Genomic DNA, 11,500 nt, shown 5'->3' with positions numbered 1-11,500 from the left:
CCGAGAAGCCCCCCCCCAAAAACCCCAGCGGCGGCGCCGCCACCGCCACCGACGCCAACGCCGGCGAGGACGACGCCGCGGAGGGGGCTACGGTGAGGAGTGAGTAGCTTGGGTGCAGACGCTCCTCCTCTCCGCCGCACGCCGCCTCGCCGCCGGCAGACGCGTCGCCGCCGGAGGTCGCGGTGTCCACCACCACCCAGCTGTCGGAGCTATCCTGGGACCCCTCCCCCTCCCCGCCGCCCTCCTCGCCGCCCTCCTCCTCCCCGCCCTCGCCTCCGCTGCCGCTGCCGCCCCCACCTCTGCGCTTCTCGCCCCCCGGGGGGGGCCGCTGCTCCTCCCCGCCCTTGTTCCTCGCCGTCTCCTTGCCGCCCTCCTCCTTGCCCTTCTCCAAACAGCACGCCGCGATCGGCAGCGAGAGGTCGAGGAAGGGCTCGCGGTTGGTCGACACCGCGCGGCAGCTCAAGCAGACGACCGTCGAGCGCATTGCCCCCCCAAAGATGGTGTCCACCGCGGTCGTCGGGTCGGCGGCTCGGGAAGGCGTCGCGTCTCCACTCGCCGCGCCGCTGCCGCCGCTGCCCTCGCCGGCAGCCGCCTCGCCGTCGCCCTCGCCGCCCGCCGGAAGATCGCCGCCAGCCTCGCCTCGCTCAGTGTCCGACGCGTCTTCGTCCGTGGGCGCAGTGTCGGTTGCGTCGCCGCCGCCGCCGCCGCCGCCGCCCGCGCCGTCGGCACCGTCGGCGGCACCTCGCGGCGTGAGGTCGGCGGACGAGGAGCGTGCGTGCGAGGAGCGGGCCGACGAGGCGTCGACACTCCTCGACTCGTCGCTACCGGACCAGCTGCGCGAGCGGACGTGTCTCTTTTCTTGTCTCGCCGGGGTCGGCTCGATTTCTTTTTCGTCGCCCTCGGCCTCCTTCGCGCTCTTGCCACGGGAGGACTTGCTGCCCAGCCGCGCCGCCGCCCGCATCCGCCGCCGCGCCTTCCAGTCGAGGCCGGCGAGCGATGCAGAGAGAGACGGCGAGCCGCTAGCTGCTCGCTCTCCTCCACCCGCGACCGCCGCGTCGCGCCGCTCGCTCTCCTTGAGGCGTGCGACCTCCTCGGCGCGCACGAGCTCAAGCAAGTTGCGAAGCACCTCTTGCGCGTCCTGCTGCGCCCGCCCCGAGTACCGCTTGTGCTTGCGCGACACCGCCTGAAGCACCTTTGAAGGAGCGACTGTGCTCTCCCTGCCGTCGTGCATCTGCCTGCTCCAGTTGCGGAGGGCGACGGTGGCGGGTCCCTCGCCGGCGGACGGCTCCTGCAGCAGGAAGACGCGGAGCGGCTCCGCCGCCATCAGGTTCTGAAGCACCGAGTTGAGGAAGCACGTGTTCCCTGCATGCGGTGGAGCGTCGCTCACGAGCGGCTCCACAAAGCCTCTCGGCCCTCTCTGGTGCGCCGTCCGGCCAGCCTCCCGCCCCTCGCGAGCCGCACTCGGGGATACTAGCCTCCTCCCTCTCCTCACTCTCGCACGCACCCAGGTTCTTGAGCCCTCGCACGGGCGGCGCCGGGATCGATGGCGGTGGCTCCTCGCCGTCCACCTCGAGGCCGTCGAGCTTGGTAGCGAGGTCTGCCACGGCCACGGTCTCACCCGGCGTCTCATAGCCGGCTCGGCTCCGGAGGCCCCGCACCAGGCCCATCCCGGTACCCCGGGCCGAGGAGGCCCGGCCGAATATGGAGCACCCCTGAGGCGTGAGCCTTCGCCAGGTCGTGTGAAGAGCACTGATGCCGCAGTGAGTGAGTGGTCCCGGGGCCTGCGGGGAACTAAGTCGGCGCAAGTTAGTCTGTGAGCTGGACGAGGGCTAGTGGTGCGCCGTGGCGGATCAAGTGGTGAAGTGCACCCCCGGGAGTCGTGGTCGGAGGCCGGGACACTACGCGCACTAACTTAGTGTGCGGAAGTGAGTGCCTCCGGCCGGCCGCGAGGGGAGTGGTCCAGCGGGCCGCTCGCAGTGCCCTTCGCCGGCGGACGGAGAGGTGGGCTCGGCTACCACGCGCACTAAGTTAGTGCGCGTAGTGAGTGGGCCGCCGGCGAGCGGGCTAGTGGGTGAGTGCCTCCTGCCACCCTGCGCACTAAGATAGTGCGCGTAGTGAGTGGGCCGCCGGCGAGCGGGCTAGTGGGTGAGTGCCTCCTGCCACCCCGCGCACTAAGATAGTGCGCGTAGTGGGTGGGCCGCCTTCTAGTGGTCGGCGAGGCCGTGGCCAGTGCCCCAGCCCTGCGGCGCCGCCTAGTGAGTGAGTGCTCACCGACCCTCCCCACACTAAGTCGGCATCGGTGCTGTGTTTTTTAGTTGGCGAAGGCTCCTGCCTGAGGGAGAAGAAAATGTTTTTTTTCCATTTAGCGCATTGATACTGGAAGCCCATATAGGCACCTTACACTCCCCCGCAGTATCGCACCTCTTGAGCGACACTACGTTTCCTCAGCTGGGGATTCTCCGGGTAGTACCCCTCTTTCTTTGTACCCGTGCTGGCCGGATTCCTTCCTCCTCCGAACAAATCAAGTTCGATCGGTTGGCAAGCTTTTCCGGCAAACAAAAAGGAAAACAGAGGGTCCCCAGCACTTTGCGTTTCCGGAAATTTCGAGGGAACAGAGAGAGATTTTTAGCAATACCAAACAACTCTAACACTCACATGTCATTTGGGGCCTGGAGCCCCTGCAGACTGTAGTTTATGGTGGTTTAGAGTTTGCGGGGGGGGGGACAGATTTGGGCGGTCGACTTCAATTTGGGGGGGTGTGGACGACTGCTTTGGGGATCCTGCCAACGCGCTACAGTTGTATGTAGCCCGACTGCACATAAGATGGACACCTCAACGGGAGGGCACTCGCAGCAGGCCGGGCCGAATCCTGCAGCCTTAGTCTTGGCCCGATCCGGCGGCATGCCACGGGTAGGCGCGTTGAGGCATGCCCTGCTCACGCGCGCGCGAGACGTGCAGACAGGGTTGCCAGGTGAGAGCGAATGGCGCAGTTCACGCCTCGCACAACAGAGAGAGAGAGATGCGCTCTGCATGGTGGGACATAAAAGAGAGCGAGTACTTGGGCGAGTAGGCCGTGCGGTCGACGCTGCCGCGCGCGACTTTGCGCGCGAGGCGGCGCAGCTTGAGAACGGCGGTGGGCGTGTTGTGAAAACAGAGGGTGTTTGGTGCTCCATTCTGGAAACTCGCGAGTTTCCCTGAGTCTGAGAGCTGGTCTGGGGCAAAATCTGAGGCAAAATTGAGGAAATCGACAAAATACCCAGGCGGTCGCAGGGTATTTTCCAGGTATGTATGTATCTAAGGAATCAAGTCAACTTTGATGGGGGCAGCCAAATTTGTCGGTGGACCGCAAAAAGTGGAGTTGCGAGTCACGCTCGGGCAGACAGCATCGATGCCGTCGCCGGACGCGGCGGCGAGGCACACGGGCGCCGGCGTGGCGCGTCGGCAGGCCCACCACGAGCGGATGCGCGACGAGCGCGCTCGGGAGGCGGCCGCGGGCAACGCGGAGCTTCCGCCGGAGGACGACGCGGTCGAGATGGCGAGCGCCGCCCAGCTGCTGGACAGGGTGGCGGAGGCGGGCCCGAACTACACCCTGCTATGCAGCAAGGAGACGAAGGCGAAGCGGCGGAAGCGCAAGCGCGAGGATGTCAGGGCGGCGCTCAACGGCCACACTGTCCTGCCCACCGGATCGCGCCTCGAGATCTTCTGCGACACCGAGCGGTGGTACCCCGCGACCGTCATGGGGCGGGAAGAGGACGTGGACGGACGGATCGTGCACGAGGTCGAGTACGACGGCTACCCGGATCGGCGGTGGTGGCACATGCTGGACGACGAGCGGTGGCGAGCCGTCCCAGAGCAGGCCGGCACGGGCGCAGGAGGCGGCGCCGCAGACGTGGATGGGGATGCGGCGATGGACCGCGCGGACGGCGAGGGCGCCCGTGCCGTGCGCGACGCCGAGAACACGTTCGAGGCGGCCGAGGCGCGGCCGGCGCCGCCTCCCGCGCGCCGGGGTGTGCGGCGCAGCGCGCTGGCGGACGTCCTCGAGGCGGAGGATGACGAGCGGCAGGACGAGGCTGCGCGTGGCGATGAGCAGCCGATGCTAGCGCCCCACGGGCCGGCGCTGTCGGTGCAGCTTCGGCGCGTGCGCCTGCAGCTGCGCGAGTTCCTGGCAACGCAGGCCGCGGCAGTGAAGAGCGTGCCGATGCAGCGGACGGCCCTCGGTCTGCACCCGACGATGCGGTGGACGATCCGCTTCGGCAAGTGGCTGGCGACGACGCGAGTCAGAGCATTGAGGGCGAGCCGGTGGCACGCGACCGAGCGGGGCGACGCGCGGGAGGAGGAGGAGACGGTGCGCACGGGTCGCGGCGAGAACACGGTCTACGTCGCGCTGCAGCACATGAAGAACCACGTGTGGCGCGAGATCTGGCCGGCGATGCCGAGCGACGCGAGGCAGTACTGGCGGCTGGTGACCAACCAGGTGATGTCGCTGTTCGACGGCGGCGGCGGCGGGATGAAGGACGCGGCAGGAGCCGCCGGCCGGGCGGCGGGCCGCGAGGCGGCGCGGGAGAGCGCGTCGCACGGACAGAGCGAGGCGGCGCAGCGGGCGGCGAGCGAGAGGGCGAGCGCCGAGGCGAGCCGGCGGACGATGGCCGAGCTGCGCGAGGCGACGACGAAGCCGTGCACGAGGCAGCACCTCTTCCAGGTGGGAGAGTACCAGATGCAGGACACGCAGCTGCTAGAGCCGTTTGAGGTGAACGTGGCCTTCATCATGAACGCCTACTTGTGCTTCGCGCGGCAGACCGGGTGCCGGCCGGGGATGGCGGTGAACGATGCGGCGGACGCGGCCGATTCGGACAGCCACTGGCGCGCATCTCCCGCTGAGAGAGAGAGAGAGAGGCGAGTAGGACGGCGCGGCGTTGGCGCGTGATGGGGCGAGATGCCACTGAGCCGTGCCGCTCGCCGGCAGGCACGAGCTGCCGCCGCTGACGATGGGCGACCTGTCCATCGCCGCGGATGTGCTGCTGCGGGGACTAGGCGGGGCGGGCGTGATGACCGAGGGCGACTTCGAGGCCCTCATCCGAATGGAGGTGACCTTCGCGCGCAAGAAGGGCGAGTACTACGCGTGCTACGAGTTCGGGACGGCGATCTCACGCCCGACTCGGACCAGATGATGCGCATCGGGACGCTGGCGATGGTGCGCCTGCTGCTGCGCTGCGGAAGCTTCAGGGCGTGCTACTCGAAGCTGAGCGAGGCGAGCGCGGCGGCGCTGCGTCGCAAGGTGGCTGAGCCGAGCGGGTTCGCCGGGCTCGAGCTGGAGGACACGGGCTACGAGACGCTGGCGGCGCTAGTTGCGGCGTGCCGAGCGGACGGCTGGGTGCTCGACAAGGCGGCCCTGGACCGGCCTCTGTTCCCCGGCGTCGACGAGGCGACGGGGTTCTTCTTGTTCACCGAGAGCTTCGACGTGCAGCGACTCTGCCGGCGCCTGATCGAGACGGGGCGCCAGCTGGGCATGGCCCGGCACAAGGTGGGCGCGTGGAGTCTGCGCAAAGACGCGTGCGAGCAGCCGGCGTCGGCGGGCCACGGCGCCGTCGCGGCGCGAGTGCTGGGCCACCGCCAGGTCAACTCCCGGACGATGGATCGGGTCTATCGCGCAGACCTGCGCACGCGCGATCTCGGCGCATACTGGATGCGGCGCGACGCGCTCGGGAGCGTGGAGCGCGCGCCGCTGACGTCGCTCTCGGCGTCGCGTGTGCCGGAGGTGGGCGGCGTGCGCGGCTTTGGCGACCTGCCGCGGGCGTGCCCGGAGCGGCAGGCGGCGCGGAGCGACGCGAAGGTGGCGGAGGCGTCGGAGGAGGTGGCGGGCGCACGACGCAAGCTGCAGCAGCGGCTCGGCGTCGCGCAGCTGCCGAGGTGCTTCAAGGCGAGCGCGCGTGCAGCTGGCGGCGGCGAGGAGGTGGACGAGTACGAGGCGGCGCAGCGCCGGCTCTTAAATCGGAAGGGCGAGGCGGAGAGGGACGCGGTGGAGGCGCACCAGCTTTGGCTCTACAAGGAAGGGCAGGAGCGGCTGCGCGCCGCGCCGGCGCTTGTCGTCCGCAAGCGCCCCGAGGGGGCCGCCGTGAAGTATTGGCGCTCATCTCAAGATACCAAGCTACACGTGTAGGCGCGAGCCTTACTCAAGATAAGCGCCCAGACACGAAGACGCGTATCTGGGCTACCTGGACGCAGGCGCGCATCCTCATGCGTGGGCGCTCATCTTAGTTAATACTCGCGTCCACACATGCAGGTGCGTATATGGGCTCGGTGCACATGAGCACTTACACGTCAGGGCGCGAGCCTTAGCTAAGATACGCGCCTACACGTGTCGGTGGTCATTTTTGACCCACTTTCCGGGGTTTGCCACCGCTCCGGGACGCCTGAGGGAGGGTGTAGAGGATGTAGAGTGTAGAGCGCTGTAGAGCTGTAGAGATGTAGAGCGCTCTGGAGCGCTGTAGAGCTGTATAGAGCTCTACATCCGCCGCGTGACGAACTGCGTGCGTTGTAGAGCGATGTAGAGGCGCTCTACAACGTGAAATCTGTAAAATTGTTTTTGCGATGATCAGGTTTGCGATCAGGTTACCCCCCTACATACCTGTGTGTATATTGGACGTGCGTCCCCACAATTCGCGCCTGCAGAGTGTTGCCGACAGTGCAGAGCAGATCGCGGTCACATCCTACTTGTACTTGTCATCACGCACGCGGCATGATGCTCGCGGCGCGCATTGCCCTCACTGCGGTGAGCGTTGCTCAGACACACTCAGAGCTGTACCCCGGGCTGGCCACCCTCGCCGCATCTGAGCCGGAGCTCCATGGCAATGACGGCTTCTTCCTCGAGGCGGCAGACAGCGCCGACAGCGATGGGGACGGCGCGACAGTATGCACGATGCTCCGCGCGCACCTTCGCCTCTTCCCATGGCAGGCGCACGTCTGGGCCAGGCTGGGTGTGTGCCAGGTGAAGGCCGACGTGCCGCTAGTGGCTACGCGACGCAGCGAGGCTCACCCTCTCCGAATGTCGCGGCAGGCCGCCGAGGCGTGCGCCGACTTGGACGGCGAGCCCCTGCCCCTGACACGCCAGGCGGCCTTCGACCTGTACACGTCTGCGGCGGAGGAGCAGGGCCCGGCGCCGGCGCGTGCTTCCTGCGCCACGACGCCAGTCGAGCGGCGAGCACTCGAGAGGCTGCGCGAGAGCGAGGCTGCTCTCGAGCTGGCAGAGTGGCTGGGCGGAGCAGCCAGCGCCACCGCCGCGCGGGAGGCAGTGCTGTCCCTCCTCGCCCCGCCCCGTCTGTGTGCGACCGACGCCCAGGCGCTCGCCGACGGCGGCACTGCGCTGGTTCGCGCCGCGATCGCTGCACTCGCGGACCCCGACCGACTGACCGCCCCCGGCGGCCCGTTCCGCAAGCTGTGCACTGTCCCAAATCTGGTGGTGCGTGTCGAAGGGTCGGGGCCAAGTGCGACGTCGCTGCGGCTGGCCCTCGCGGGTCTGCGGGTCTGCGGCGTCGTGACGCTGGTGAGCGACCCTCCCATGAGCGGAGCGGCGCTCGAGAGGCTGCAGGCTAGCGTGGACGCCGAGTTTGCAGTGGAGAGCGGCAGCTGCCGTGGCGACGGGGACGTGTGCCTGGCCGCTTCGGCAGATTCGGTTACGGACCGGCTCGCACCTCGCGACCGCGGCCGCCTCGAGCTCAAGCTGCCGGCGCGGCCGCCGTTCGTGCTCGACGCTCCGATCGGCGGCGGCCCCTCGGCGCTCCGACAGGTTGTCGGCTTGATGCTGAGGCACCGGCACGTGGAGCTCGACACCTTTTCGGTGGTGCGCGCGTCGCCCGGCTCGGCCGACCAGGTGTGGCACATGGACGTTGACGACCTCTTTCGAGACGATGCAAACTTCCATCGCGATGCAGCCGGCGCCAACCTGCCTCCTGCGGGGCTGGTCGCGATGGTGCCTCTCACCAGCCTTGAGCTCGGCAATGGCAGCAACGGGCCGACCGAGTTCATCCCTGGGTCGCACCTCCGCTATTCTCTCGGCGGCGCCGGCGAGAGCGGCTTGTGGTGGCCGTCCGCGGTCGACCTCCTCAACGGGCGACCGGTCGACCCCGCTGTCCAGGCGTCGCTGTCTGGCCGACGAAGCGCGGCCAAGGGTTGAGGTCGGTTCAGTCGCCCGCTCCTGCTACCACTAGGCGTCGCTGTCTGCCTCCTTGCTACAGCGCGGCGTGCGGGACCAGCGTGGAAGGCTCTCCACCCTGACCTTTGCCGCTCCTGCCGGCGCCACGGTCCTCTTTGACATCCGGCTCGCGCACCGAGGCACCGCCAACCGCTCGCCCCGCCATCGCGACGTGCTGTACCTGTCGGTCGCGCAGCGCTGGTTCGCGGACCGCGTCAATTTCAACGAGCGGCAAACAGGCGCTTGGCACGCCCTCGACCCGGGTTTGCAGAGCCTGCTACGCCGCGTCGACCACGAGCAGTACGTGCACGACCTCGAGGCGGAGGTTGCCCATCTGCGCGAGCTATGCGGCGGCTCGCAGGCAGCCGTATGAGGGAAGAGCCCGCTCAGCCCGCCAAAACGGCCGCCGTGCGTCGTGTCGTGCACCACAAGCGCTAGGCTGTGTGTGTGTGAGAGTGTGTGTGTGTGTGTGTGCTCTGAATAAATAAACAAAAACGGACACCTCTCTACTGTGAGATGGGTAAAAAGGAACAGTCCCCGCCCGTGCGATCTTTGTGCAGGGTTCTTTGTGGGTGTGGTCGGCGGCTAGCCGGGGTCGGTGCAGCTCGCTGCAGCGGGGCACACTGCACGTGCAGCGCGCGAGTGAGAGAGAGTCCGCAGACCTGTGAGAGCTATATCGTTGAGCATGCTTGAGGGACTGCAGCGAGTGTGAGAGACCTGTGAGCTATATCGTTTTGAACTTTGGTGGCATGCATGTGGCTACTCCCTTTTTACCTGATAAGTATCACCCTGGTACGTGTACCAAAAGTGTGGCACAACGAAGACAGGCGCGGCCCAGGTGCACGAGAGTCTCGGTGGGAAGAGTCTAGAGAGGTAAAAGGGGGGTGGGGAGTGCTAGTTGAGTGCTAGTCCGCCTTCTCTCGCGGGCGGCGAGCGACCGAGCGTCGCGCGGCCAGCGAAGCGAGGCCGAGGAGCATCCCGGCGCTTACGGTGGCAACGGTGAGCCCGAGCAGCAGCGCGTTGAGGTTGGCCCGCTGTGGCGGCGGCGGCTTGTCCCGGCCCCTGCGGTGGCTTGCGGGCTCGTCGTCGGCGGTCACGTTGGAGACCCAAAAGTGGGTCGAGTTCATCTGGTGGTAGATGTCGCCCATCTCCGCCGCCATCGCCGTGAAGACGAGCCGGAAGACAAGTGCCGGAACCCAGATGATCCCAAGGATCTCTGCCCAGACCACTGCCCAGTCGAGCCAGCCGCCATCGAAGAGCACGCCCGTCGGGGGCGGATCGCCGCCCGCAATGCCGCCGCCGCCTCTTCCTCCTCCGCCTTCTCCTTCTCCTCCTCCTCCCCCTTCTCCTCCTCCTCCTCCCGCCGCCGCCGCGCCGCCACCGCCGCCACCGCCGCCACCGCCGCCACCCCGCTTGGAGGCGATCTGTGAGCGCGAGGCGACGAGCCGCTCGATGAGCCACTCGAACGAGCCTACATCTCGCCACAATCTCGGGTCATCTCGGTCAATCTCGCGAAGGTTCGGCGAAGTGGCCGGCCGACGCGGCGCCTGCGTACCGCAATCGCGACCACGCCGCGAGCACGCCGATCCAGAGCAGGTAGTTGCCGACGATGAAGCCGAGCAGCGCCGCCTGCTCGGCCGGCTGCTGCCGCTTGGCGCGCTCGACGCTCATGCCGCGCGCGTGCAACGCGCGCTGGAGCGGGATTCGAGCGAGCTGTGCGAGCGGCTCCATCCACGCGTAGACGGTGAGGCTCATCTGCCCGACGCGGCGGAAGGCGCGGGTCTGCGCCTCCCACACCTACGGCGGCGGCCCGTGCGTGGCTCGACGCGCAAACCGCGAGTGCTGACGGTGGCGGACTCCCCTACCCCCCATCCCCTACCCCCACGGTACCCTAACCGTAGGGCAAACCGCTAACCCTAGGGCAAACCGCGAGTGCGCGTCGCGGGGCTGGCGGGGCATTCATGAATAATGAATCTGTACTCATGACTCAATTTATGCGTCGCGGGGCTGGCGTCGATCTCGGGCGATCTCGGGCGATCTCGGGCGATCTCAGGCCGTCTTACGGACCGCGCGGTGCCGTCGCGATCGGGCGCTCGGCAAATCGATGATGGCAAAAGTGGCGACGAGGCACGCCGCCTCCGGAGCGAGCCAGAGCAGCCGCACCTGCTCATCAACCAAGGCTGAATGCGATCTGGTTCGTACGCATGCGTGTCTAGGACGTGTCTAGGGCGTGTCTAGAACGTGTCTAGGGCGTGTCTAGGCCGTGTCTAGGGCGTGTCTAGGGCGTGTCGAGGAGGCAAGCGACTCCTCGCCTCGCACCTGCGAGGCGCCTCGCTCCAGCGCGTCTTCCGCGACTTGCTCCGGGAAGGCGCCCGGAGAGGCGGCCTTCTTCCGGAGCAGGTACAGACCGCGGACTCCGACGCACGCGGCGGCGGAGATGCACGCGGCTGCGGCGGCGAGCAGCCGCCACGAGACGCCGCCGCGCGTGTGGATGTGGGCGCCCAGCGCGCAGCCGGCAAGGGTGGGCGCTACGTACGCGGTGGCGCCGTGCAGGCCAAACAGCAGCTGCAGCGCCGCGCCGGTGGCGCGGACGAGGTAGACGGCGCCGGCGGTGCGCGGCGCCGCGTCTCGCGAGGTCTGCCACGTGCGCGCGGTGTGGTTGTAGGAGTGCTCGCGCGTGAACTTGGTGCGGTACCACGGCTGGCGCTGGCAGACGCGGGCCACGACCTCGGGCCGGCGCGTCACCTCCGAGATTGTGATCTCGGGGCACCAGATTGCGCCGAGGTCGGCGGGCGGGAGGCCTGCGTCGTGAACCACGCCGATTGCCGAGGCGGTCAGGGTGGGAGTACGGCCTCGCGCCGGCACTCGCAGCATCGCAGGATCACGAGGGGGCTACCAACACGGCTGCATGCGGCGGAATACAGCGGAGTACGGGTGCTCCTCTCGAGAGGTCGCTGGGGGAAGAGAGTCGTGGCTCCCGACTTCTTTCTAGGGCGGCGGGGCCCCAACTGCGCCGCGCCGCGCCCATATGCCGCTCGAGCATCGAGCGGCACGCGCGCTCGCGCAGCTGCGCCTTCCGCCGCGCCTCGCCCTCCGCGCCGTCGGCGTTCGCCGCGTCCGCCTCGCGCCGCCTACGCACCTCGCCGCCACGCGCTCATGGGTCGCAGCACAGCCTGCGCCGCGCAGCAGCACCCTCCGCACGGCGCGCTTCTTCTCCGCCGCCGCCCGCTTGCGCGCCTCCACCTCGGCCTTCTCCTCCTCCGTCTTGTCATCCATTGAGGCGTCCACCTCTTCTTGAAGCGCGCCGCCTGC

At 68.2% G+C, this 11,500-nt stretch overlaps 3 protein-coding genes across 3 annotated transcripts in view; 1 reads left to right on the top strand and 2 right to left on the bottom strand.

Annotated features, from left to right (window-relative positions):
• Positions 1–821: 821 nt before the first annotated feature.
• On the bottom strand, positions 822–1,667 carry EMIHUDRAFT_213396 (hypothetical protein; the record flags this gene model as incomplete). The annotated part of the gene is made up of 4 exons (XM_005765020.1): positions 822–833; positions 933–973; positions 1,042–1,362; positions 1,493–1,667. The coding sequence occupies 4 exons, from the start codon at positions 1,665–1,667 to the stop codon at positions 822–824; spliced, it is 549 nt and encodes a 182-aa protein (XP_005765077.1).
• A 1,721-nt stretch (positions 1,668–3,388) lies between these two features.
• EMIHUDRAFT_104156 (hypothetical protein) lies at positions 3,389–8,561 on the top strand (the record flags this gene model as incomplete). Its single annotated transcript, XM_005765019.1, has 6 exons — positions 3,389–4,800; positions 4,964–5,084; positions 5,165–6,112; positions 6,785–6,985; positions 7,055–8,113; positions 8,205–8,561. 6 exons carry the CDS (start codon positions 3,389–3,391, stop codon positions 8,559–8,561), a joined length of 4,098 nt encoding a protein of 1,365 aa, XP_005765076.1.
• Positions 8,562–9,093: 532 nt separating this feature from the next.
• The window catches only part of EMIHUDRAFT_104155 (hypothetical protein), a gene marked incomplete at both ends in the record, with an annotated part of 3,454 nt that continues 1,047 nt past the window's right edge, over positions 9,094–11,500 (bottom strand). Inside the window, 5 exons of the mRNA XM_005765018.1 lie at positions 9,094–9,676; positions 9,744–9,985; positions 10,256–10,351; positions 10,508–10,989; positions 11,198–11,319. Of these exons, the coding sequence (XP_005765075.1) occupies positions 9,094–9,676; positions 9,744–9,985; positions 10,256–10,351; positions 10,508–10,989; positions 11,198–11,319 (1,525 nt within the window). The remainder of the gene's footprint in view (positions 9,677–9,743; positions 9,986–10,255; positions 10,352–10,507; positions 10,990–11,197; positions 11,320–11,500) is intronic.

The sequence above is a fragment of the Emiliania huxleyi genome (assembly GCF_000372725.1).
Source record: "Emiliania huxleyi CCMP1516 unplaced genomic scaffold EMIHUscaffold_57, whole genome shotgun sequence".
Lineage (NCBI taxonomy): Eukaryota > Haptophyta > Isochrysidales > Noelaerhabdaceae > Emiliania > Emiliania huxleyi.
This window is presented reverse-complemented; position numbering and strand designations above follow the sequence as displayed.